Source organism: Bufo bufo, chromosome 3, assembly GCF_905171765.1.
Source record: "Bufo bufo chromosome 3, aBufBuf1.1, whole genome shotgun sequence".
Lineage (NCBI taxonomy): Eukaryota > Metazoa > Chordata > Amphibia > Anura > Bufonidae > Bufo > Bufo bufo.
This window is the reverse complement of record NC_053391.1, coordinates 561945977-561972655: the sequence shown is the minus strand read 5'-3', so window position 1 is coordinate 561972655 and position 26679 is coordinate 561945977. Positions and strand designations below refer to the sequence as shown.

Sequence of the window (26679 nt, the reverse complement as noted above, 5' to 3'; positions counted from 1 at the left end):
TATATACTCACAGTGTAGGTGGAAACTTGTGATGGGAGCAACTGCTACTCCACAAGCAAACAGCTCTTCAGGCAGTGACAGCAGCTTGATAGCCAAAAAGCCACCATAAGCCTAAAATTTTTTTAAAGAAATAAAATTAATTTAATGTGCCTACTGAACATTCCTACAGCGAGCAGGAAGAGACGGGAGACGGCAAACGCACACTGCACGCGCCTTCCCTTCATACAGCTGATCGGCGTGGGATGCCGGGTGTCGGACCCCCGCCGATCTGATATTGATGACCTATCCTAAGGATAGGTCATCAGTATTAAAAGCCTGGAGAGCCCCTGTAAGGCTCCTTATACGGGCCGTTTTCTGCGTTCCGCATACGGTCCGTATACGGAACCATTCATTTCAATGGGTCCGCAAAAGATGCGGACAGCACTCTGTGTGCTGTCCGCATCCGTTGCTCCGTTCCGTGGCCCTCAAAAATTTTGAGTCCTGTCCTACAAGAATAGGCATATCTACAGTAGGCCTCCTGTTCCGTTCCGCAAATTGCGGAAGGCACACGGGCGCCATCCGTGTTTTGCGGACTGCAAAAAACGGCACGGCCGTGTGAACGAGCCCTAAATCTGATGGTCTGACTGGGATCCTGACAGGTTTCAGGCTATATTATACATGCCTGTAATCTTGAATGACAATTCTGCCTATAATTCCCTCCATACTTCTTCCCTACGCTGATATTGAAGAGTGATGAAAAACAGGTCATTAAAGGGGTACTCCTTTCTTGGTTATATATTGCTTGTTTAGTGCTACATGCCCTTCACGGTTGTGCAGTGTCATGACATTCAATACCAGATTGGCCGCAGTTCAACTCCCGACACCCCTACTGATCAGGTTTTTGAAAAGGCCATCATGCTTGTGCTAGCACTGCGTCCTCTTCAATGTTTACCTGGACACTGTCTAGACTGACGGGGCTCTGACGCTCGGCATCCCCGCTGGTCAGCTGTTTGACGAGGAGGTGGCACTCCATGCGAGCGCTGCTTCCTCTTCATTACACGACCTGTCATCTCGCTCCACTTGAATGGAGCGAGTAATTGTAATTACACTACACTGTCGCTGTAGGGGAGATGATAGGTAGTGTAATTAAGAGGAAGCAGCGCTCCCATGGAGCGCCACATTCTCTTCAAGCAGATGATCACCGGAGGTGCCAGGAGTCGGACCCTGCTGATCAGAGTTGGATGTTCCTAATGACAAATTCTCATCAATATTAGATGATGTGGAAAAGGAGGAAAAGCAGATAGCAGAAGAAGGGCTCCAATCTGTAGGGCAGGAGAGCAATGGGGTTGGAGAAGTGGGTATGCCAGAGCTGATTAATATTCTGTGTTTACTGTCACATAACCTGCAGGAGACTGTAGGCCAGAACAGCAATAATATGCATATTGTCCCCCACCTAACCAGCCAAAGCCCATACCAGCAACAGCCCCTGTTTAAACGTTGCCGTGTGGCCATTAACAATGAAGACTGACTATACAGTACAGTCTTCATTATGAAATGTAAGGCAGCTGCAGGCTAATTGGCCACGCGGTTCTTCACCACAGCGTGGCCGCAGTCCGCCCGCAGCATGGCCGCTCCGTGTGGCCGTACCCTAAGATAGAGTGGCCTGGGTATACCTACTACTATGATTTATAGTGATTAATAGCGAATTAATTTGTAACTAATCAAATTTCTTAGCTAATTTTGGCAAAGTTGCAGAATCAAATTTTTCAAAACTTCACTGAGGATAGATAGGTCATCAATATAAAAACCCTGGACAACCCCTTTAACAGTGTAGCATCCTATATCTTTGTTGAAACTAAGGTATGTTTAAAAGTAATGTATGTTTTTATGTTCTGTGTGTTATTTATCGAGATGATCTGGGGGCCACCTCCGCCTGTCTGATTAGCTTCTATGAATGTATCTAATTAAAAATAACTTGTGTGTGGGGATTTGTCTCACAGCGGTGACTTTACTGTGCCTACATATACCTAGTGAATACTACTATTTTTTTGTAAATCATAATCCACAACTAGAATCATCTACACCAAAAACGAATATTTCCCTGAATTCAAAGAGGAGAAAAAAGAACTGCATTGATGATCTTTCCTGTTTCTACCGTGTAAATAATGTAATGAAGTACTCAAGTCAAGACCAGCAAAGAACAAGGACTTGTATTATAACCGGAGGGGGAAGTAATCAATGGATATTGATCTAGCAACAACTCAGCTGTAACACAATGAAATTATTATTTGACATCTAGATGCACAGGCAGGAAGTATTTTAATGTCCTGAACAGACATGGCCAGATTAAGTTTAGTGGAGACCCCTTGGCAAAACATCTGGTGGGACCCCCCCCATAATTAAAATTTTTAACGTGGCTGGGGGAATGAGGCTTTTACGCGAGCTGCATGCCTGTCTACTGCCACATTCCACTAATGTCTACCTGTCACAGCTGCTCTTTGTCCAACTTGGTGGCCAGTCCAGAATCTCGTGTAAATGCAGTCAGTCAAAGTCAGTCAGTGCAAAGTCTGGTGTAAATGCTGCAGTCCGTCAGTCCATAGTCTGGTGTAAATGATACGGTCAGTCAGTCTATTGTCTAGTGTAAACATTGCGGTCACTCAGTCCAAAGTGTAGTGTAAATGCTGCAGTCAGTCTATAGTCTAGTGTAAATGCTGCAGTCACTCAGTCCATAGTCTAGTATAAACGCTGCGGTCAGTCAGTCCATAGTTTAGTGTAAACACTGCAGTCAGTCCATAGTTTAGTGTTAACACTGCAGTCAGTCAGTCCAAAGTGTAGTGTAAATGCTGCACAGTCCATAGTCTAGTGTAAATGCTGCAGTCGCTCAGTCAATAGTCTAGTATAAACACTGCAGTCAGTCCATAGTTTAGTGTAAACACTGCAGTCAGTCCATAGTCTAGTGTAAACTCTGCAGTCAGTCCATAGTCTAGTGTAAACTCTGCAGTCAGTCCATAGTCTAGTGTAAACACTGCGGTCAGTCAGCCATAGTCTAGTGTAAACACTGCGATCAGTCCATACTCTAGTGTAAACACTGCGGTCGGTCAGTCAGTCCACAGTTTAGTGTTAACACTGTGGTCGGTCAGTCAGTCCACAGTTTAGTGTTAACACTGTGGTCGGTCAGTCAGTCCATAGTCTAGTGTAAACACTGCGGTCAGTCAGTCCATAGTCTAGTGTAAACACTGCGGTCAGTCAGCCATAGTCTAGTGTAAACACTGCGGTCAGTCAGCCATAGTCTAGTGTAAACACTGCGGTCAGTCAGCCATAGTCTAGTGTAAACACTGCGGTCAGTCAGCCATAGTCTAGTGTAAACACTGCGGTCAGTCAGCCATAGTCTAGTGTAAATGCTGCAGTTACTCAGTTCATGGTCTAGTGTAAACTATGTATCAGGCCCATATCAGATCCTTTAGGCCTCATGCACACGAACGTATTTTCTTTCTGTGTCCGTTCCGGTTTTTTTTGCGGACCGTATATGGAACCATTCATTTCAATGGGTCTACAAAAAAAAAAAGGAAGTTACTCCATGTGCATTCCGTTTCCGTATGTCCGTATTTACGTTCCGCAAAAAAATAGAACATGTCCTATTATTGTCCGCATTACGTACAAGGATAGGACTGTTCTGTTAGGGGCCAGCTGTTCCGTTCCGCAAAATACAGAATGCACACGGACGTCATCTGTATTTTTTGCGGACCGCAAAATATATATGGTCGTGTGCATAAGGCCTTACTTAGGGTAAGTTGACAAGTGATTGAAAATCCATTGGAAAAATCCACTGCAGTTTTTTTTCCACGTTTCCGCAGCAAAAAGCACACGAAAAGCTGCAACAAAACCACATGTATTACATGTGGGTTTTGTTGCGGAAAATAAAACAGTTTTCAACCTCTTCATTGGAAAGGGTGAAATCAGCAAGAGAATTCTGCTGTATAAACTGACATGCTACAAATCTACAATACTGCAGCTTTTCTGCTGCATTTTTTTACCCAGCGTTTGAATGAGAATTGAAATTCTCATCTACTTTGCGTATTTGACGCACATAAATCTACGACAGCAGATCCGCAGCTAATCAGTCACGTGACTTTGGCCAATGCTAGTTTACCCAATTTAACAGCACCAAACTGTGTGTGTACATACATCCTATCCTAGAAGCCTACTCTCCAGGCATGTAGAATGTAGCCTATCTGAACAATGCTTTGCTTTCAGATATAGGTGACTGAGCATCACTAATTAATCTCCTTCACTATAAGGTAACATCAGACAGTTTTTTCATAGCAAAAACCACAGTAAAACACCAAGTGTAAATTAAAGGTAAAGACAGCTGTAATATCAGTCAAGAATATAGAACAAGTAATTCCATAATTCTAAAATATAACTTTTAATATTTATATATAAAATAGTCAATGAATCCCTCTAAATAATAATTAATCAAAAAACATAGAGTCAACAAAAAATAGACTGGTCCTCTACAAATGACACCTTAATCCTAAATTTATCAGGGAAAATCTTGTCGGTGGAAGAGATGTCCATTTTAAAGAAGGGACTCACTTATGTGCCAACTACAAGATTTAACTGCTTTAACTGGATTAAAGACGTACAACTTTTTGCCAGGAGATTACGCTGGCATAAACTGTTTGTCTCATCAGATAAAAAGAGATGTCAGGAATTGGGCGTTGAATTGGGTGATCTTGAGGGCATTGACACCCTAGTATACCTTCTAGAGGAAGGGGAAAGACCTAAGGGTCAGGGCCCCTTCACTACCTTGAGAAATAGGAGTGTCAAGATGCCACCCAAAACATTAAATGACGCAAATATTGACATTTTCCTAAAATCTGTCACACGTGATCTTGAAAAAATAGTTTATACCACATCTGCAAGAAACTACACGACGGGAGAAATGACTGCATTACAGAATTTGAGCTCAAATAGGGACATCATTATCAAATCATCGGACAAGGGGGGAAATATTGTTGTCCTCTCAGTACAACAATATAGAGATATGTGCCTCTCCCTGGTCTTAGATAAAAACAGCTATATAGTCCTGACGGTGGATCCTACTGACAGATTCCAGAGGGAATTGATTCAGATATTACAAGAAGGTCTGGATAACAAATGTATTGATCGTAAAGAATTTGAATATCTATTACCAACATTCCCTAAAACAGCGACTTTCTATGGACTCCCAAAGATACACAAGGGTATTAATCCCTTAAAGGGACGTCCCATAGTCTCTGGGATCGATAGTCTGACCCATCATGCCGGTGTATATATTGACAAAATTCTTCGTCCCTTTGTATCCACACTCCCCTCCTATTTACAAGACACGACTGATCTACTGCAAAGAGTTGAGGGTGTTACCATAGAACCTGAGAGTTGGTTTGCCTCTATAGATGTAGAGGCTCTATATACCTCTATCCCTCATAACAAGGGCCTGTCAGCAGTTAAATTTTTTCTGGACTCCAGATCTGTGGACTTACACCAACACAATCAATTTACCCTCCAGCTCCTCAATTTCATTTTAACACACAATTATTTTATCTTTGAGAACCGCTTCTACCACCAGCTCAGGGGTACTGCGATGGGGAGCCCGTGTGCACCAACGTATGCCAACCTACTCCTGGGCTGGTGGGAGGACACAGTTGTCTTTACTGAATCTATGGTATCTTGGACCAGATTTATCACACTCTGGTCCAGATACATAGACGATATTTTTCTTTTATGGTCTGGGACAATCAATGAATTCCAACAATTTATGGATACATTAAATTCAAACCATATTGGACTTTTTTTCACCTCTGAAATACACCAAAATACAATCAATTTTTTGGATGTATGCTTAGAAAGAGATGAACACAACAACATTAAGACGACCCTTTTTAGGAAAAAAACTTCTACTAACAGCCTCTTACGATGGGAGAGCTTTCACCCCATCCCACTTAAAAGGGGCATCCCCAAGGGTCAGTTCTTGAGAGTCCGGAGAAACTGTTCAGATAACAAAAGCTTCACACATGAAGCATCCAAACTCTATGACCGGTTCAAAGAGAGGGGCTATCCAAGCCCGTGCCTATACCAAGCATGGGATTGGGCTGAATCAAAGGATCGTACTGCCCTATTACGCCCAAAAATGAAGACAACAAACTCCCTTGATCCAATAAGAATTATTGGCACCTTCGATTCAGAATCCCACCAGGTTCGGGATATCCTAAACCGTTATTGGGCACTGTTAAAGACAGATCCTGATCTAACACAGGTACTATCCGAGAATCCATCCATCACCTATAGACGTGGGCGCAATGTTGGCGACACGGTAGTACACAGTCACTTTGAGCCCCCAGACAAAAATACATGGTTGTCCAATAGACAGATGGGCACATTCAAGTGCGGTAAGTGCAAAGCTTGTGCATTTATCACACCAGGAAAAACCTTCTCTGATAGTGCGGGACATCAAGTCTTCCATGCCCGGAATTTTGCCAACTGCAATACATCTGGGGTAATATATATGGCTCAATGTGACTGTGGACTTAAATATATAGGCAAGACCAAAAGGATTTTTAAAAAACGGATCCTAGAACACATCGGGGATATCCGTAATAAACGGGATAAACCCGTATCAAGGCATATTTGGAGTAGACATGCAGGATCTGTCAAAACTTTACACTTCTCAATGATTGAAGTCATAAAAACGTCCAAAAGAGGTGGGGACCGCGATAAACTGTTGAAACAAAAAGAATCAAGGTGGATTCACAGGCTCAATACTGTCATTCCATCTGGGTTAAATGAATCTATAGATTTTGCGTGTTTTATTTAAGGCGTCTCATCTATCTTACAGGATCATCATATCCTGGGTAACATAATTTCTATCAAATATTGGGGGAGGGATCCACCCCTGCATCAAGGAACCCATATATGAAAACACATCTCTATTCTGTCAATTACTCTCTAATAATGAAAATAAAATATGGGTATATATAATTATGATGTCATAGACTGAATATATCTGGATGGGTACTGTCTGATAAAGTCTATATGGGCCACTACTATATAATGCCATGATTAATATGGCTGTTATCAACCTCTATTGGGACTCATCTACTAATACCACATATTTAATGTGGTCTATTTAGTAGTTATTAATTCTGTGTTTTTTTGAAACGGCCATGAGATTCTATGGTTGGCCTGACCTAATAATTAAATGTCTGGCCCCTTTGTGCCAGTTATAATGACCGGCACAGCGTTATTGATGTGCGTATGACCTATTAGATCTACCCCCTATTGAAGTTTGTGTATCTTAACATGACGTCGGACGCTGCCCAACATTACGATCACGTGACTCTCCTTGCGATCCGGAAGTCACGGTTTAAGATTAGACCTGCAGTGGTTACTTTGGGTGCGTCCTACGTCAGACCCTGCCCTTCTCTCCTTCAAACGAGGCGTGGCTATAGGCGGCTGACGTCGTACGTTCGACGCTCTCTTTCATTACAATTACGTGGTCACTCATGTGACCCGATACCCGGAAGTTAGGGTTTAAAAGGTAGGAACGCTGATAACACCTCGCCGCTTACCTGCCGGACGCCATCACCACAGGTCTCTCCCTCAAGCTATCACCGCTATAAACACCAGGAGCTGCGGACATCACCTTCTATCTACCCAGCCAAATATGGGCATGCAAGTACTATCGATACTAGTGAGCTGTTATTAGCCCACAGTATATACTGAATGGTGGTGGTATATATACATATACCGTTTGATGTGATAGCTACTATCTATAGCTATGTTAATAGCTGTGCCATTTCACTAAGAGAATTATTTATATCGCTTGATTGATCTCTGCTATTGGCATAATTGTTTGGTGATCTGAATATATAGAGGCATAGTCCCAATACAACAGACAGATTAGCATACACCTAAATATATGATGTGGTGTAATTGAGTCTGATTACAGCCCTAAGCACGAGATGGATGAATGAGCTGGGGGTTTATATTTATATCAATATCGTTATTCCCTCTTGCTCACAAATTAATGTATCATCTCCTGCTGCTGGTAATTGATCTGATCATTTTTATTTTATTTTTTTGACTTTATTGATCAGTCTTAGTGTAAGTAGTGGCTTATCTTTAATTCTAATATCTTTTTATGTACCCTCAAACGGAGGAAATATAAATAAAAAGGAAATAAAATCTTTTATATATATATACAATAATATTTGTATTGTTCTATGGTGATAGGTATTCTTCGTCTAATATGTCCCCTGATGAGCCTGACACCAACCAGGCGAAACGCGTAGGGACCACTTTGGACATTTCACTTTTGTAACTTTATATATTTCTTTTCATATTTGGGTGTAGTCTGTCACCGGTTTTTGCTACCTATATACATTTATTATTTTTGGTGTAATTTAGCCCAGGTGTTTCATTAGGGTCCCTCCTTATCTAGGTATCCATCCCTATAGGGTCAATTAGGGACACCAGGAGGCACGAGAAACGGGATCGCCCCTATCGGGGCGGCCATTCCGTACTAGGTAGGGCTATTACTTCAGGGTCAATTATAGGGCTATACCTCCCTAAATAGGCTTTTCTAACATCTACTAATCTACAACTAATCTTTGGCCATTATACCACTCTGACCCTAGTTTTCAATTTATTTATTTTTTCTTATTTTCACTCTATGTTTTTTGATTAATTATTATTTAGAGGGATTCATTGACTATTTTATATATAAATATTAAAAGTTATATTTTAGAATTATGGAATTACTGTGAATACATAATCTGCTGACCATATTCTACTATAGAATTCCCTGAACAGGAATTTGTTCAAGCTGTGAATACAAGAATATAGAACAAGCTAGTATCACAGGAAAAGAATGTCTCTGGATGCTCTGTGAACTGGAGATAAGTGGAGATAGTAAGATAAGATCAGCACATATCAGTAGATAACATTCAGCTGCACAGCATCTACAGATAAGATAAGCTGACAGTTTACTGTACAGACTGGTTACTAGAGAGCACTACCCCATATAAAAGGGGCTGCCAATATCAGGCAGTGTCTCCTCAACAGCTGATGATTGAGGCGAATCATAAAAAAATGCCCTGCACATTATTAATGCTGGGGCCCCTCTGGGGGACATTACTACTGCTGGGAGCTTCACTGGGGGACATTACTACTGCTGGGAGCTTCTCTGGGGGACATTACTACTGCTGGGGGCCATTATGGGGGACATTATTACTGCTCGGAGTCTCTCTGGGGGACATTACTACTGCTGGGGGCCATTATGGGGGACATTATTACTGCTCGGAGTCTCTCTGGGGGACATTACTACTGCTGGGGGCATTATGGGGGACATTATTACTGCTCAGAGTCTCTCTGGGGGACATTACTACTGCTGGGAGGTTCTCTGGGGGACATTACTACTGCTGGGAGCTTCTCTGGGGGACATTACTACTGCTGGGGGCCATTATGGGGGACATTATTACTGCTCGGAATCTTTCTGGGGGACATTACTACTGCTGGGAGCTTCTCTGGGGACATTACTACTGTTGGGGGCCATTATGTTGGAAATTATTACTGCTGGGGGACATTATTACTGCTGGGAGGTTCTCTGGGGGACATTACTACTGCTGGGAGGTTCTCTGGGGGACATTACTACTGCTGGGGGACATTATGGGGGCTATATTACGTAGCCGGCCCCTGATATGGATCCGTGGCTACGTAAATGTACATCAAATATCGACAAGTGGTTAATATTTCAGTGAGGTGAAGCATGTATCCCTGGTATGTGGTTATGAGTTAAATACTATAAAGAATACTGTTCCTATGCATCTATCAAGCCCTAACATCTCCTTCATCTTTACATAGGGTTCGCATATGTTGTTCTGGTGCGGCTCAAAGCCATACCTGAACTGCCAAGTGGAGACCCCAGAAAAAAACACACATTTTAGAGTTTCACAGTTGTAGTAAATGTGATTTTTCACGGCAGAAAAACTGTGACATGATGCATTTTTTAAGTATATTCTACAACAGACAAGATTTACTTACTTTCCCATAAACTCCAATGCGATGCCGGTCTACAAATGGCAGCTGTTTCAGTTGCCTGCAGAAAAATGAGTACATAATTAAGCCAAGAGTGAATGAAGGTGACCATCTGAACTATTCTCCTGTAGTGATCACCTTGTCCTAAGACCATCACTATATTGAATATCTGTCTTAGGCCTCATGCACACGACCGTGGTGTGTTTTGCGGTCCGCAAACCGCGGATCTGCAAAAAACGGAAGCCACCCCCGTGTTGCCTTACGCAATTTGCGGAACGGAACGGGCGCCGGCAATATAAATGCCTATTCTTGTCCGCGAAGTGCGGCCGCGGAACGGAGCCACGGATGCGGACAGCACACGGAGTGCTGTCCGCATCTTTTGCGGCCCCATTGAAGTGAATGGGTCCTCATCCGAGCCGTCAAAACGGCGGCTCGGATGCGGACCCAAACAACAGCCGTGTGCATGAGGCCTTAAAGTGCTGTCACACAGGTTTTTTGTGGAGTGTTTGCATCGGTTTTCTGAGCCAAAACCAGAAATGGGTTGGAATGGAATGAGAAATATAAAGGACTTTTACCTCTCCTTCCTGCTGGATCCACTCCTGGTTTTGACTCTAGAAACTTCCACAAAAACTGTATGTGACACCACCCTTGGAATTTGGCGTGGAAGCCACTGGCGTCTGCTCTGAATCTGCCCCCAACTGTTTTGAATGGTAGGCCGCGCTGCAATTAATGTGGTCGCGGTTTATAGTTGTGACTTTGTCATGTCTCGTAGTGTTGTTTGCACGGGTGCTGCTGGAAACCCTGGAGGTGTCCGCTTGCTGTTTAGCTCATTCAGTGGGGCTAAACCGCGAGCAGGTCCTCAGCATGAATTTTTTTATATAATGACGTCATGCACATGGCGTATTATCGATCTGTGTAGTACGAGTTCATAAAATGCCACCTTTGGAGACCTGTGGGTCCATACTGTACACTCCCCTTTGAGTATTGCTTCTAGAGGAGAATATAGTGCAGTACCATATGACGGTGCACAGAGTGCCCAAAGCTCTGTAATACAGAACCGCAGAGGCCCCATGTGCTGGTGTGGCCTCAGTCGTGTCTGATCTCCTTAAAGCCATGTTTACACATAGTTTATTTGCTGCAGATTTCTGCACCAAAAGTATGCAGCAAACACCATACAATGCATGTCAATGGGGTTTTACAAAATCGGCACATTCAAGGTCATGATGCAGATTCTCACATCATGGACTTTTGATTTATCTAATTTTCACCTGCTGCAAAGGGTAAAATCTATAGGCGATGATATTAGCAGGTAATATCCTATGGTGGTGTTATCTCAAATAGTGACATTATAAAGCAGACATACTGCACCACAGATATATATTCTTTAGCATCAGCAGAACCAAGTTTCCGGTCAATTTCATGAAGCAAATTCAGTCCTTGATTTTTGGATCCCCGGCCATCAAAATGGGCAACAATGATATGGAATGAGCTCACAAGTACAGACTCCCATCCGAGTGAGAACTCCTCTGTGACCTGCTGGGCCCCTGGAGCTTCTGGTCTACAAGGGGGGAAATGTGCCTTGTTATAATTTGGAAATAAAGATGATTATTCCTTATATACAGTTGATTTTTTTGATTTTTTATTAACAAATCAGTTTATAAAGACACGTAGTCTTGGGCAAGTTTTTTAAAACTGCGAGAATGCTACACTGCTCACGTGCATATTATAGATTCAGTTCTGAATTTACATTCTCAGTATTGTCGTGGTCTTCTTGAAATTGGTTATTATGACAATTACTGCAGTATATATGGTAACGTATAAGAAAATACCAAAAACTATGTGCCCCATATGAGCTGTGTGCCAGGTTCTCTATTGGGCTCCACAAAGGCAAGACGTAATGAAAGGCAAATATAAAAGCTTCTATAATTGTAAGGCAACAATAATCACTAAAGAGCGTTTGTACGAACACTCGTTAATGATAATCGGCCCATTTAAACATTTGTCCTTTCGGTAACAGATTCTTTGGGTAATTCTGATTTGTGGGCAACAGATTGCGCCATCTAAATAGTGATCTGCTGCCCACAAATAATGATTCTGGATGGGGACAAGCAAAGGCATTAGCGACCACTCCTCCCCATACTATGGAGGAGATCGCTCCTCATTAGTATGCATCGGTCACCTCCATGATGTACGAGCAGGAGATTATCGGGAAGAAACGCTTCTTTCCCAACAATCGCCAGCTTCATGAGGCTTATAAATAGGCCTTAAAGAGGACCTTTCACTACTCTTGACATGCTTGTTTTACTAGTTTCATGCATTCCCCATGTAATAAAATTTTTGGAGCATCTATTCTTATGGCTGTATGTTCTGCCATTCCTTTATTATTCCTGCTAGAAGTTATGAATGAATTGCTATTAGCCTTCAGTAAGGGTACAGAGGGGAGGTAACCAGTTGGGGGTGTGTACCTGTACAGTCTGACAATGGCAGCACTGATTGGTTAGAGTGAGACTGTGCAGGTACACACCCCCAACTGGTTACCTCCCCTCTGTACCCTCACTGAAGGCTAATAGCAATTCATTCATAACTTCTAGCAGGAATAATAAAGGAATGGCAGAACATAGAGCCATAAGGATAGATGCTCCTGAATTGTTATTACATGGGGAATGCATGAAGCTATTAAAACAGACCTGTGAGGAGCGGTGAAAGGTCCTCTTTAAGACAAATTAGTGATTACCAAGGTTACTTACAGCCAGAGAAGCAAGGGGTATTCCGAATCTTGGTATCCTGATGGGACAGTCAGACGAACAGTCAGATCTGGAAAGTAGAAAAGAAACCATTTAATAATGGAAAATTAAATGCCATGGTTATGCCATGGTTAATGTAAAAAATACAAATCAGACATCGTGTAGTACACAACAATCTCTTTCTAACAAAGCTAGAAGCAGCCCTGTACCTCACATGGATTTCTGCCTATTCATTGCTGCAAATGCTCTGCTAAATGTATGTGAATTTGGCAGTTTAGGGGGCATGTCATTTCTGCTGCAAATCTCTCCCTATCACAGCTCAGGAGGCAGCTGAAGGACGGAAGTGAGCATGTGCGTCCTCCTCAGTGAGGTGGACAGAGAAATAAGAAAAAACAAACAAACATCAGGTGGCACTATACAGATTGTATTGAAAAACTCAGTGGCTATGCTAAACTTTTACATGCAATTACAAAACTGTTCAGATCCAGGTGCTGGTCTGAAAACTGCAGAATATTTATTGTGGAACAACCCTTTAAGGCATTTACACACATTAGATAAATATCAGCTAAACCCACCAATTTCGGCAGGACCATCCAATGTTTATGGGGGAGTCCTGACTTTTGCCAAAAGCAGAAAGAAGGGTCAGACATGTTGGATTTCAACATGCTGGTTCCTTTTGTTCTCAAAGGAGATAAGCCACCACTAAGGGTGTCTGGCAGCGGCTTATTCTCCTCTCCCTATTGAGAACTCATGCATACTTGGCCAAGGCAAGAGTACATGTGTATGGAAAGGTCAGGAGGAATGGAGGACCAGCAGTCGGCTGACAGCTATCTGAAGTGTATGGCCTCCTTTAATCTTTGGCATAGTTAAGGAGATTTACTAAACAAAATTTACCAGAAACTAACCCAAAGGGCACATTATATCATCATTATAGTCGGACATGCAGGACTTTTTAGTCCGGCGGCTTTCGCCGTGCACCGCCGTGCTGCGCCGGAGCTCCGCCCCCATCCCCATTATAGTCAATGGGGATGGAGCGGCGGCACGGCGAAATAGCGAACAGCATGTCGGATCCGTCCTGCTGCAAGTGTGAAAGGGCCCTAAAATATGTTTTATTGATTTTAATAGGATGTTAGTCCCACTATGTATTTGCTGTGGTTCTTGTTCTTTTTATATTGTTATTTCTAATCTGTTTTCCTTTTCCTTTTAGTTCTATATGCTAGGAGTCAAGAAATATCCATTATTGAAGGGAGATCTTCATATGGGGGACTGTTTCAAGTTTATAAACTCTACGTACCAGGGCCACGGGCTATTATTGACATATGTTTCTTTCTCTCTCTTTTTTTTATGCAGTTGCAAGAAAAAGTATGTGAACCCTTTGGAATGATATGGATTTCTGCACAAATTGGTCATAAAATGTTATCTGATCTTCATCTAAGTCACAACAATAGACAATCACAGTCTGCTTAAACTAATAACACACAAAGAATTAAATGTTACCATGTTTTTATTGAACACACCATGTAAACATTCACAGTGCAGGTGGAAAAAGTATGTGAACCCCTAGACTAATGACATCTCCAAGAGCTAATTGGAGTGAGGTGTCAGCCAACTGGAGTCCAATCAATGAGATGAGATTGGAGGTGTTGGTTACAGCTGCCCTGCCCTATAAAAAAAACACACACCAGTTCTGGGTTTGCTTTTCACAAGAAGCATTGCCTGATGCGAATGATGCCTCGCACAAAAGAAGACCTACGATTAAGAATTGTTGACTTGCATAAAGCTGGAAAGGGTTAAAAAAGTATCTCCAAAAGCCTTGCTGTTCATCAGTCCAGGGTAAGACAAATTGTCTATAAATGGAGAAAGTTCAGCACTGCTGCTACTCTCCCTAGGAGTGGCCGTCCTGTAAAGATGACTGCAAGAGCACAGCGCAGACTGCTCAATGAGGTGAAGAAGAATCCTAGAGTGTCAGCTAAAGACTTACAAAAGTCTCTGGCATATGCTAACATCCCTGTTAGTGAATCTACGATACGTAAAACACGAAACAAGAATGGATTTCATTGAAGGATACCACAGGGGAAGCCACTGCTGTCCAAAAAAAACATTGCTGCACGTTTACAGTTTGCACAAGAGCACCTGGATGTTCCACAGCAGTACTGGCAAAATATTCTGTGGACAGATGAAACCAAAGTTGAGTTGTTTGGAAGAAACACACAACACTATGTGTGGAGAAAAAGAGGCACAGCACACCAACATCAAAACCTCATCCCAACTGTGAAGTATGGTGGTGGGGGCATCATGGTTTGGGGCTGCTTTGCTGCGTCAGTGCCTGGACAGATTGCTATCGAAGGAAAAATGAATTCCCAAGTTTATCAAGACATTTTGCAAGAGAACTTAAGGCCACTGTCCACCAGCTGAAGCTCAACAGAAGATGGGTGTTGCAACAGGACAATGACCCAAAGCACAGAAGTAAATCAACAACAGAATGGCTTAAACAGAAGAAAATACGGCTTCTGGAGTGGCCCAGTCAGAGTCCTGACCTCAACCCGATTGAGATGCTGTGGCATGACCTCAAGAAAGGTATTCACCCCAGACATCCCAAGAATATTGCTGAACTGAAACCGTTCTGTAAAGAGGAATGGTCAAGAATTACTCCTGACCGTTGTGCATGTCTGATCTGCAACTACAGGAAATGTTTGGTTGAAGTTATTGCTGCCAAAGGAGGTTCAACCAGTTATTAAATCCAAGGGTTCACATACTTTTTCCACCTGCACTGTGAATGTTTACATGGTGTGTTCAATAAAAACATAGTAACAGTTAATTCTTTGTGTGTTATTAGTTTAAGCAGACTGCGATTGTCTATTGTTGTGACTTAGATGAAGATCAGATCACATTATATAACCAATTTGTGCAGAAATACAATATCATTCCAAAGGGTTCACATACTTTTTCTTGCAACTGTATAATGTTTGCATCTATTGTGTTAGTGCATTATTTTCTGTGATTTTATCCTGCAACTGGGGCTGATATATTAACTCCAGTTACAGGGGGAATATAGCCCCCAGAGAGGTTATATAGACTCACGGCAGGTTTGATCGAAATCTAAGAAAGACCAGGCAGCTCCTACAGTCTCCCTCTGTCCTGGTAGTCACATGACCGTCAAGGCCGGAACGGGAAGCGGCATATCGCCTCCTGATCTGTATACACAGTGCACCTTTAGTGCTATGAATACAGCGATCCAGAAGGCAGGAACACCCAGGAACGGTTCCTGCCTTCTCTATGGGATGCCCTGCTGTCACTGGAGCAAGTGTGACTTTTTAAAGTGCCAATGATAACTCTGGAGTGAAACTTACAACACCCACATTTCAAAATTGGTGTAAAAAGTTCCAACATTTCCAAAAAGTCGCACAATACCTATTTTGGGACTTTTTGAAGCCAGAATTATGGAGTGAAGGCATGATATATCAGGGCCTCAGTGTGACTATCCATAAAAAAATAAAAAAATAAAAGGAACTGTATATATTCTTTATATATATATTTCACGTATAATGTGTATTAATTGTGACTTATTATAATGGGGATATCACTTTATACAATTTGCATTGTATTACAATAGTATTATTGTCATATTATATATATTTCTTTTTGTTAGGTATGATTAATTATTCTTTTTTCACATTTGGCACTTGCTTTTTTTTCCACTATGTGGCACTTGCACTTTGCATTCTTTCACCTTTTGACTATTGATTTTATTACTAATTATTTATAATACAGTGGGTTTTTACACATTATTGTTATTTATTTATTCATTTATTTTATATAATTGTTTGTAGCTATCATAGTAACAAGGACAGCATTGCGTGGTCCTGGTATTTAATTATTCATTTGTATAATTGCAATTATCTTTATGTCCCCCCTTGGGCTTGTCATCTTCAGTCAGCTGCCCTGTTATGCGATGCGCTGCAGTATCGAGAGCTATTATATGTCCTGGCATGCGCCGAGCGTTTCACGCTCTCTGGGCTCCCTCACGTGACCACATTGAGGAGGCGGTCCTTCTTCCTTTGCTTCTCCGTGATGCGTCTGGGCCTTAACAATATGTACTCAGCTTTTCTCTGCCATGTGCAGAGTGTGTTTATGGCGAACTATGAAATATCATTTAAGATAAATGTATTATATTTAGGAAAATGTGGGCAGTGGGGTTGGGATGTTCCCATGTGAAACAGGAAGTGATGTCACGCGTTCTATCGTGTAATGCACGCTATTGAACAGAATTGGGCTATGTTTTTGACTCCTGATAGAAACATTCATCTGTTCTTATTATACCTTTCCGGCCACACAGCCTTATGGGTCCCACACGGCTGCGTGACTCTGCAGCTGGATCTCACAAGCCTTTCCACTCCCCCTAATCAGTATTCCGCCTCCTGCCACTCATACTCCTCATCAGTATTCCTCCCCTAAAACCACCTTTTTCTAAGCCTACAAACTGGATCCCTCCCTGCTTCCATGTATCTGCTCTCTGCTAGCAGTGCATAAAAGACAATAGTGGCAGGGAGCGATCGGACTGGCATGTAGGGACATGGGAGGCGTGGTTAGCACCCATACTGTAGCACATCCCATTCATTGCAAATGACCATGGGAGGCGGGCACTATGCTAAATAACATAGTTTGCTACCTCCAATAGAACCTCCTAATAACACTCCTCTATGGCCGGTGACGTCATCGGCAGAGGGGGGCATTCCTTAGTGCGGCGAGTTCCCTCCTCCAAATACTGCCTCCTCCTTCCCAGACTAACGCCCTCTGTGCCGGGTGATGTCACAGAGGGGCGTGGTTTAGCTGACATTTACCTCCTACTGACAGCCTCCTTGCTAGCTGCAGAACGATCCTGTGTGCTGGTAACGTCACCGGGCTCCTTGCTAAGCGGAAGGAAGAGGCTTAGCACACCAGTAAGGAGTCTGGTACGTCACTGAATCTTTGAAAATCTGAACTTCCAGCTGAGAATTTATGAAAGAAATACAGGGCATCAGAAAACTCTGGCAAAGGTAGGACAGGAATGTATGTAATATTTATGTGCTTGTTGTACCCTTACAACAATGTCCCCAATCCCGGACAACCCCTTTAACTTAAACAGTTCAGTGTTTATTCACACTTGGCAGGTTAACAAAATATAAACAAAGTCACCTTGATTTAAATCCTGGTGTTCCATTCACACCATGCTGCAGGTACCGCATAAGAAGGTCAAGTCCTGGTGTTCACTTCACACCATGCTGCGGGTACCGCATAAAGAGTCCCAGTCCTGGATGTCGTTCCCTTGTCCTCCCAGACAGGTTGCAGGCTACAAGCCTCACACACAGACACAGCCTCAGATCCCAATACAGAGATCCCCTCTGCATCTTTTAAAGGCAGCTAGGTGTTAACAAAAACCCTGACTGCGATCCAGTCCGGTGTTTGACCTTACCTGACTGCTAATTAGTTCAGCAGCACACACTGGGAGGAAAATACCTGCCTCCACATACAATTCGCTTTACTGTGTCACAGTGTTATAATTGGTATTTAGAATACAGAGTGCAATAATTTCCTAGGAGCCCTATAGTTTATTGGAGATATCAAATATGTACAAAAACCAAACTAGAATGTTCAATACTCGAGCACCGCTGCCTTCTAAAACCGCTGATCAGCGGGGTGTCGGACCCCCACCGATCAGATGCTGATGATCTATCCAGAGGATAGATCCTCAGTTTAAACAAACTGCAGAACCCCTTTAATATTAAATCACTTGATATACCTCTAAAGTGTAACAAACATTGATCATGATGGACCAAAAGAACACAGACATATATAAATGTATGCAGAGGGGAGGGCGGGTAATGTGTGCAAGGGGGGGAAAAATCCCTAATACAGTTGCAAGAAAAAGTATGTGAACCCGTTGGAATGATATGGATTTCTGCACAAATTGGTCATAAAATGTGATCTGATCTTCATCTAAGTCACAACAATAGACAATCACAGTCTGCTTAAATTAATAACACACAAAGAATTAAATGTTACCATGTTTTTATTGAACACACCATGTAAACATTCACAGTGCAGGTGGAAAAAGTATGTGAACCCTTGGATTTAATAACTGGTTGAACCTCCTTTGGCAGCAATAACTTCAACCAAACGTTTCCTGTAGTTGCAGATCAGACGTGCACAACGGTCAGAAGTAATTCATGACCATTCCTCTTTACAGAACTGTTTCAGTTCAGCAATATACTTGGGATGTCTGGTGTGAATCGCTTTCTTGAGGTCATGCCACAGCATCTCAATCGGGGTTGAGGTCAGGACTCTGACTGGGCCACTCCAGAAGGCGTATTTTCTTCTGTTTAAGCCATTCTGTTGTTGATTTACTTCTATGCTTTGGGTCGTTGTCCTGTTGCAACACCCATCTTCTGTTGAGGTTCAGCTGGTGGACAGATGGCCTTAAGTTCTCCTTCAAAATGTCTTGATAAACTTGGGAATTCATTTTTCCTTCGATGATAGCAATCCATCCAGGCCCTGATGCAGCAAAGCAGCCCCAAACCATGATGCCCCCATCACCATACTTTACAGTTGGGATAAGGTTTTGATGTTGGTGTGCTGTGCCTCTTTTTCTCCACACATAGTGTTGTGTGTTTCTTCCAAACAACTCAACTTTGGTTTCATCTGTCCACAGAATATTTTGCCAGTACTGCTGTGGAACATCCAGGTGCTCTTGTGCAAACTGTAAACGTGCAGCAATGTTTTTTTTGGACAGCAGTGGCTTCCTCTGTGGTATCCTCACATGAAATCCATTCTTGTTTAGTGTTTCACGTATCTTAGTTTCGCTAACAGGGATGTTAGCATATGCCAGAGACTTTTATAAGTCTTTAGCTGACACTCTAGGATTCTTCTTCACCTCATTGAGTAGTCTGAGCTGTGCTTTTGCAGTCATCTTTACAGGACGGCCACTCCTAGGGAGAGTAGCAGCAGTGCTGAACTTTCTCCATTTATAGACAATTTGTCTTACCGTGGACTAATGAAAAGCAAGGTTTTTGGAGATACTTTTGTAACCCTTTCCAGCTTTATGCAAGTCAACAATTCTTAATCGTAGGTCTTCTGAGAGCTCTTTTTTGCGAGGCATCATTCACATCAGGCAATGCTTCTTGTGAAAAGCAAACCCAAAACTGGTGTGTGTTTTTTATAGGGCAGGGCAGCTATAACCAACACCTCCAATCTCATCTCATTGATTGGACTCCAGTTGGCTGACACCTCACTCCAATTAACTCTTGGAGATGTCATCAGTCTAGGGGTTCACATACTTTTTCCACCTGCACTGTGAATGTTTACATGGTGTGTTCAATAAAAACATGGTAACATTTATTTATTTATTTGTGTGTTATTAGTTTAAGCAGACTGTGATTGTCTATTGTTGTGACTTAGATGAAGATCAGAGCACATTTTATGACCAATTTGTGCAGAAATCCATATCATTCCAACGGGTTCACATACTTTTTCTTGCAACTGTATGTCCCTAACTAATGCCTCAACCCACAGGAACACCCTGATAGGGCAGGCACGGGACCACAGGCCACCCACCATCTCACCCTCCCAATGCCCTAAATATTCCCGACGCGTTTCCCCAGTAACTGGTTCATCAGGGGGAAAAAATGGGGCAAAAAGTGAAACATACTAAACAAATTGGTCCAGAAAAAACTACACAGTAGCAAACTGATAATCAAACCATAAAAAGCTAACGATACAGTTAAATCTGGTTGTTAATACATTAAATATCCGAAGCATCTATTTGTACACACAACAATCAATACACGTGATCAGGCCTAAAACTCAAGAAACATTGATTGTAACAGTTCCCAATCTGATGAAAATTGTGTAGACCGTGTAGATGATAATCCATAGGCAGTTATCACGCATCCGTGAGACAATCAATTGATAGTTTCAGACATCAATACTCAAAACTATACACATAAAATTGATAGCTGGCCCAAGACAAATAGAGAAACCCTCAGGTATAGATGTATACAATGCCAGATTACCTGAGGTATGCTCAATTAAGCCCGGTACATAATTAAGCTGGGTTCATATATTTGATTCATAGCTCAGGACAAATACAAAGATGTAGCCTGAGAGCCCGGTATATATCTCAGCTCAATACATATATATAGATGAAGCCCAGTACATATCGATAAGCTCGGTACATGTATTCAATTGCTGGCCTTAAGTATATGGACTATCCCTACAGTGCTCAACAACATTGCCGAGGGTCTTTTTAACCACTTCCCGCAACTGTAACGCCGAAAGGCGTCATTGCGGCGGCTCCCCCAGGCTACGCTAACGCCAATAGGCGTCATCTCGCGTGAGCCGAGATTTCCTGTGAACGCGCGCACACAGGCGCGCGCGCTCACAGGAACGGAAGGTAAGAGAGTTGATCTCCAGCCTGCCAGCGGCGATCGTTCGCTGGCAGGCTGGAGATGTGGTTTTTTTAACCCCTAACAGGTATATTAGACGCTGTTTTGATAACAGCGTCTAATATACCTGCTACCTGGTCCTCTGGTGGTCCCCTTTGTTTGGATCGACCACCAGAGGACACAGGTAGCTCAGTAAAGTAGCACCAAGCACCACTACACTACACTACACCCCCCCCCCGTCACTTATTAACCCCTTATTAGCCCCTGATCACCCCTGATCACCCCATATAGACTCCCTGATCACCCCCCTGTCATTGATCACCCCCCTGTCATTGATCACCCCCCTGTAAAGCTCCATTCAGACGTCCGCATGATTTTTACGGATCCACTGATAGATGGATCGGATCCGCAAAATGCATCCGGACGTCTGAATGAAGCCTTACAGGGGCGTGATCAATGACTGTGGTGATCACCCCATATAGACTCCCTGATCACCCCCCTGTCATTGATTACCCCCCTGTCATTGATTACCCCCCTGTAAAGCTCCATTCAGACGTCCGCATGATTTTTACGGATCCACTGATAGATGGATCGGATCCGCAAAACGCATCCGGACGTCTGAATGAAGCCTTACAGGGGCATGATCAATGACTGTGGTGATCACCCCATATAGACTCCCTGATCACCCCCCTGTAAAGCTCCATTCAGATGTCCGCATGATTTTTACGGATGCACTGATAGATGGATCGGATCCGCAAAACGCATCCGGACGTCTGAATGAAGCCTTACAGGGGCATGATCAATGATTGTGGTGATCACCCCATATAGACTCCCTGATCACCCCCCTGTCATTGATTACACCCCTGTCATTGATCACCCCCCTGTAAAGCTCCATTCAGATGTCCGCATGATTTTTACGGATGCACTGATAGATGGATCGGATCCGCAAAACGCATCCGGACGTCTGAATGAAGCCTTACAGGGGCGTGATCAATGACTGTGGTTATCACCCCATATAGACTCCCTGATCACCCCCCTGTCATTGATTACACCCCTGTCATTGATCACCCCCCTGTAAAGCTCCATTCAGATGTCCGCATGATTTTTACGGATCCACTGATAGATGGATCGGATCCGCAAAACGCATCCGGACGTCTGAATGAAGCCTTACAGGGGCGTGATCAATGACTGTGGTGATCACCCCATATAGACTCCCTGATCACCCCCCTGTCATTGATTACCCCCCTGTCATTGATTACCCCCCTGTAAAGCTCCATTCAGACGTCCGCATGATTTTTACGGATCCACTGATAGATGGATCGGATCCGCAAAACGCATCCGGACGTCTGAATGAAGCCTTACAGGGGCATGATCAATGACTGTGGTGATCACCCCATATAGACTCCCTGATCACCCCCCTGTCATTGATTACCCCCCTGTAAAGCTCCATTCAGATGTCCGCATGATTTTTACGGATGCACTGATAGATGGATCGGATCCGCAAAACGCATACGGACGTCTGAATGAAGCCTTACACGGGCGTGATCAATGACTGTGGTTATCACCCCATATAGACTCTCTGATCACCCCCCTGTCATTGATCACCCCCCCCTGTCATTGATCACCCCCCCTGTCATTGATCACCCCTCTGTAAGGCTCCATTCAGACATTTTTTTGGCCCAAGTTAGCGGAATTATTATTTTTTTTTTCTTACAAAGTCACATATTCCACTAACTTGTGTCAAAAAATAAAATCTCACTTGAACTCACCATACCCCTCACGGAAACCAAATGCGTAAAAATTTTTAGACATTTATATTCCAGACTTCTTCTCACGCTTTAGGGCCCCTAGAATGCCAGGGCAGTATAAATACCCCACATGTGACCCCATTTCGGAAAGAAGACACCCCCAGGTATTCCGCGAGGGGCATATTGAGTCCATGAAAGATTGAAATTTTTGTCCCAAGTTAGCGGAACGGGAGACTTTGTGAGAAAAAAATTAAAAATATCAATTTCCGCTAACTTGTGCCAAAAAAAAAAAATTGCTATGAACTCGCCATGCCCCTCATTGAATACCTTGGGGTGTCTTCTTTCCAAAATGGGGTCACATGTGGGGTATTTATACTGCCCTGGCATTCTAGGGGCCCCAAAGCGTGAGAAGAAGTCTGGTATCCAAATGTCTAAAAATGCCCTCCTAAAAGGAATTTGGGCACCTTTGCGCATCTAGGCTGCAATAAAGTGTCACACATCTGGTATCGCCGTACTCAGGAGAAGTTGGGGAATGTGTTTTGGGGTGTCATTTTACATATACCCATGCTGGGTGAGAGAAATATCTTGGTCAAATGCCAACTTTGTATAAAAAAATGGGAAAAGTTGTCTTTTGCCAAGATATTTCTCTCACCCAGCAAGGGTATATGTAAAATGACACCCCAAAACACATTCCCCAACTTCTCCTGAATACGGCGATACCACATGTGTGACACTTTTTTGCAGCCTAGGTGGGCAAAGGGGCCCATATTCCAAAGAGCACCTTTAGGATTTCACAGGTCATTTACCTACTTACCACACATTAGGGCCCCTGGAAAATGCCAGGGCAGTATAACTACCCCACAAGTGACCCCATTTTGGAAAGAAGACACCCCAAGGTATTCCGTGAGGGGCATGGCAAGTTCCTAGATTTTTTTATTTTTTTTCACAAGTTAGTGGAAAATGCAAATTTTTTTTTTTTTTTTTTTTCATACAAAGTGTCATATTCCACTAACTTGTGACAAAAAATAAAAACTTCCATGAACTCACTATGCCCATCAGCGAATACCTTGGGGTCTCTTCTTTCCAAAATGGGGTCACTTGTGGGGTAGTTATACTGCCCTGGCATTCTAGGGGCCCAAATGTGTGGTAAGGAGTTTGAAATAAAATTCTGTAAAAAATGACCTGTGAAATCCGAAAGGTGCTCTTTGGAATATGGGCCCCTTTGCCCACCTAGGCTGCAAAAAAGTGTCACACATCTGGTATCCCCGTACTCAGGAGAAGGTGGGGAATGTGTTTTGGGGTGTCATTTTACATATACCCCTGCTGGGTGAGAGAAATATCTTGGCAAAAGACAACTTTTCCCATTTTTTTATACAAAGTTGGCATTTGACCAAGATATTTATCTCACCCAGCATGGGTATATGTAAAAAGACACCCCAAAACACATTCCTCAACTTCTCCTGAATACAGAGATACCAGATGTGTGACACTTTTTTGCAGCCTAGGTGGGCAAAGGGGCCCATATTCCAAAGAGCACCTTTCGGATTTCACAGGTCATTTTTTACAGAATTTGATTTCAAACTCCTTACCACACATTCGGGCCCCTAGAATGCCAGGGCAGTATAACTACCCCACAAGTGACCCCATTTTGGAAAGAAGAGACCCCAAGGTATTCGCTGATGGGCATAGTGAGTTCATGGAAGTTTTTATTTTTTGTCACAAGTTAGTGGAATATGAGACTTTGTATGAAGAAAAAAAAAAAAAAAAAAAATCATCATTTTCCACTAACTTGTGACAAAAAATAAAAAATTCTAGGAACTTGCCATGCCCCTCACGGAATACCTTGGGGTGTCTTCTTTCCAAAATGGGGTCACTTGTGGGGTAGTTATACTGCCCTGGCATTCTAGGGGCCCGAATGTGTGGTAAGGAGTTTGAAATCAAATTCTGTAAAAAATGACCTGTGAAATCCGAAAGGTGCTCTTTGGAATATGGGCCCCTTTGCCCACCTAGGCTGCAAAAAAGTGTCACACATCTGGTATTGCCGTACTCAGGAGAAGGTGGGGAATGTGTTTTTTTGGGTGTCATTTTACATATACCCATGCTGGGTGAGAGAAATATCTTGGCAAAAGACAACTTTTCCCATTTTTTTATACAAAGTTGGCATTTGACCAAGATATTTATCTCACCCAGCATGGGTATATGTAAAATGACACCCCAAAACACATTCCTCAACTTCTCCTGAGTACGTAGATACCAGATGTGTGACACTTTTTTGCAGCCTAGGTGGGCAAAGGGGCCCACATTCCAAAGAGCACCTTTCGGATTTCACAGGTCATTTTTTACAGAATTTGATTTCAAACTCCTTACCACACATTTGGGCCCCTAGAATGCCAGGGCAGTATAACTACCCCACAAGTGACCCCATTTTGGAAAGAAGAGACCCCAAGGTATTTCGTGATGGGCATAGTGAGTTCATAGAAGTTTTTATTTTTTGTCACAAGTTAGTGGAATATGAAACTTTGTAGGAAAAAAATAAAAATAAAAAAAAATCATCATTTTCCGCTAACTTGTGAAAAAAATAAAAAGTTCTATGAACTCACTATGCCCATCAGCGAATACCTTAGGGTGTGTACTTTCAGAAATGGGGTCATTTGTGGGGTGTTTGTACTGTCTGGGCATTGTAGAACCTCAGGAAACATGACAGGTGCTCAGAAAGTCAGAGCTGCTTCAAAAAGCGGAAATTCACATTTTTGTACCATAGTTTGTAAACGCTATAACTTTTACCCAAACCATTTTTTTTTTACCCAAACATTTTTTTTTTATCAAAGACATGTAGAACTATAAATTTAGAGCAAAATTTCTATATGGATCTCGTTTTTTTTGCAAAATTTTACAACTGAAAGTGAAAAATGTCATTTTTTTGCAAAAAAATTGTTAAATTTCGATTAATAACAAAAAAAAGTAAAAATGTCAGCAGCAATGAAATACCACCAAATGAAAGCTCTATTAGTGAGAAGAAAAGGAGGTAAAATTCATTTGGGTGGTAAGTTGCATGACCGAGCAATAAACGGTGAAAGTAGTGTAGTGCCGATTTGTAAAAAAGGGCCTGGTCTTTAGGGGGGTATAAACCTGTGGTCCTTAAGTGGTTAAAAGGCTGAAATAGGTAAAGTCCAAACCAAAAAAACTGCTGGTCACAAGGACCTCTCACGTGTACAGTGGATGTTCAGCTGCCATGGCGATAGCGACGTGGTCCAACTCGATATGGATCTCTATTTGTCTTGGGCCAGCCATCAATTTTATGTGTATAGTTTTGAATATTGATGTCTGAAACTATCAATTGAATGTCTCACGGATGCGTACTAACTGCCTATGGATTATCATCTACACGGTCTACTAGGTTATTACACAATTTTCATCAGATTGGGAACTGTTACAATCAATGTTTCTTGAGTTTTAGGCCTGATCACGTGTATTGATTGTTGTGTGTGCAAATAGATGCTTCGGATATTTAATGTATTAACAACCAGATTTACCTGTTAGCTTTTTATGGTTTGATTATCAGTAATTGGTGGGGGTCTCAGTGGTAGGACCCCTAACAAATGTAGTACTTTGTAAGACTGAAAGACTCCTGTAAGGAAGAAATGTGTCTAACTACAAAATTACACCAAATGTATAGCATGCAGACTTGGCAAGAAATACCTAGGAATTGAT

The 26679-nt window shown here is 42.5% G+C and overlaps 1 protein-coding gene across 2 annotated transcripts in view; it reads right to left on the bottom strand.

Annotated features, from left to right (window-relative positions):
* LOC120993666 (inactive dipeptidyl peptidase 10-like) overlaps positions 1–26679 on the bottom strand; it is a 73496-nt gene that overhangs the window by 35626 nt on the left and 11191 nt on the right. For both annotated transcript variants that reach the window (XM_040422147.1, XM_040422148.1), the window contains exons 8-11: positions 12804–12870; positions 11420–11614; positions 10063–10117; positions 12–111 (exon numbers count right to left, since the gene is read on the bottom strand). In XM_040422147.1, the coding sequence (XP_040278081.1) occupies positions 12–111; positions 10063–10117; positions 11420–11614; positions 12804–12870 (417 nt within the window). The remainder of the gene's footprint in view (positions 1–11; positions 112–10062; positions 10118–11419; positions 11615–12803; positions 12871–26679) is intronic.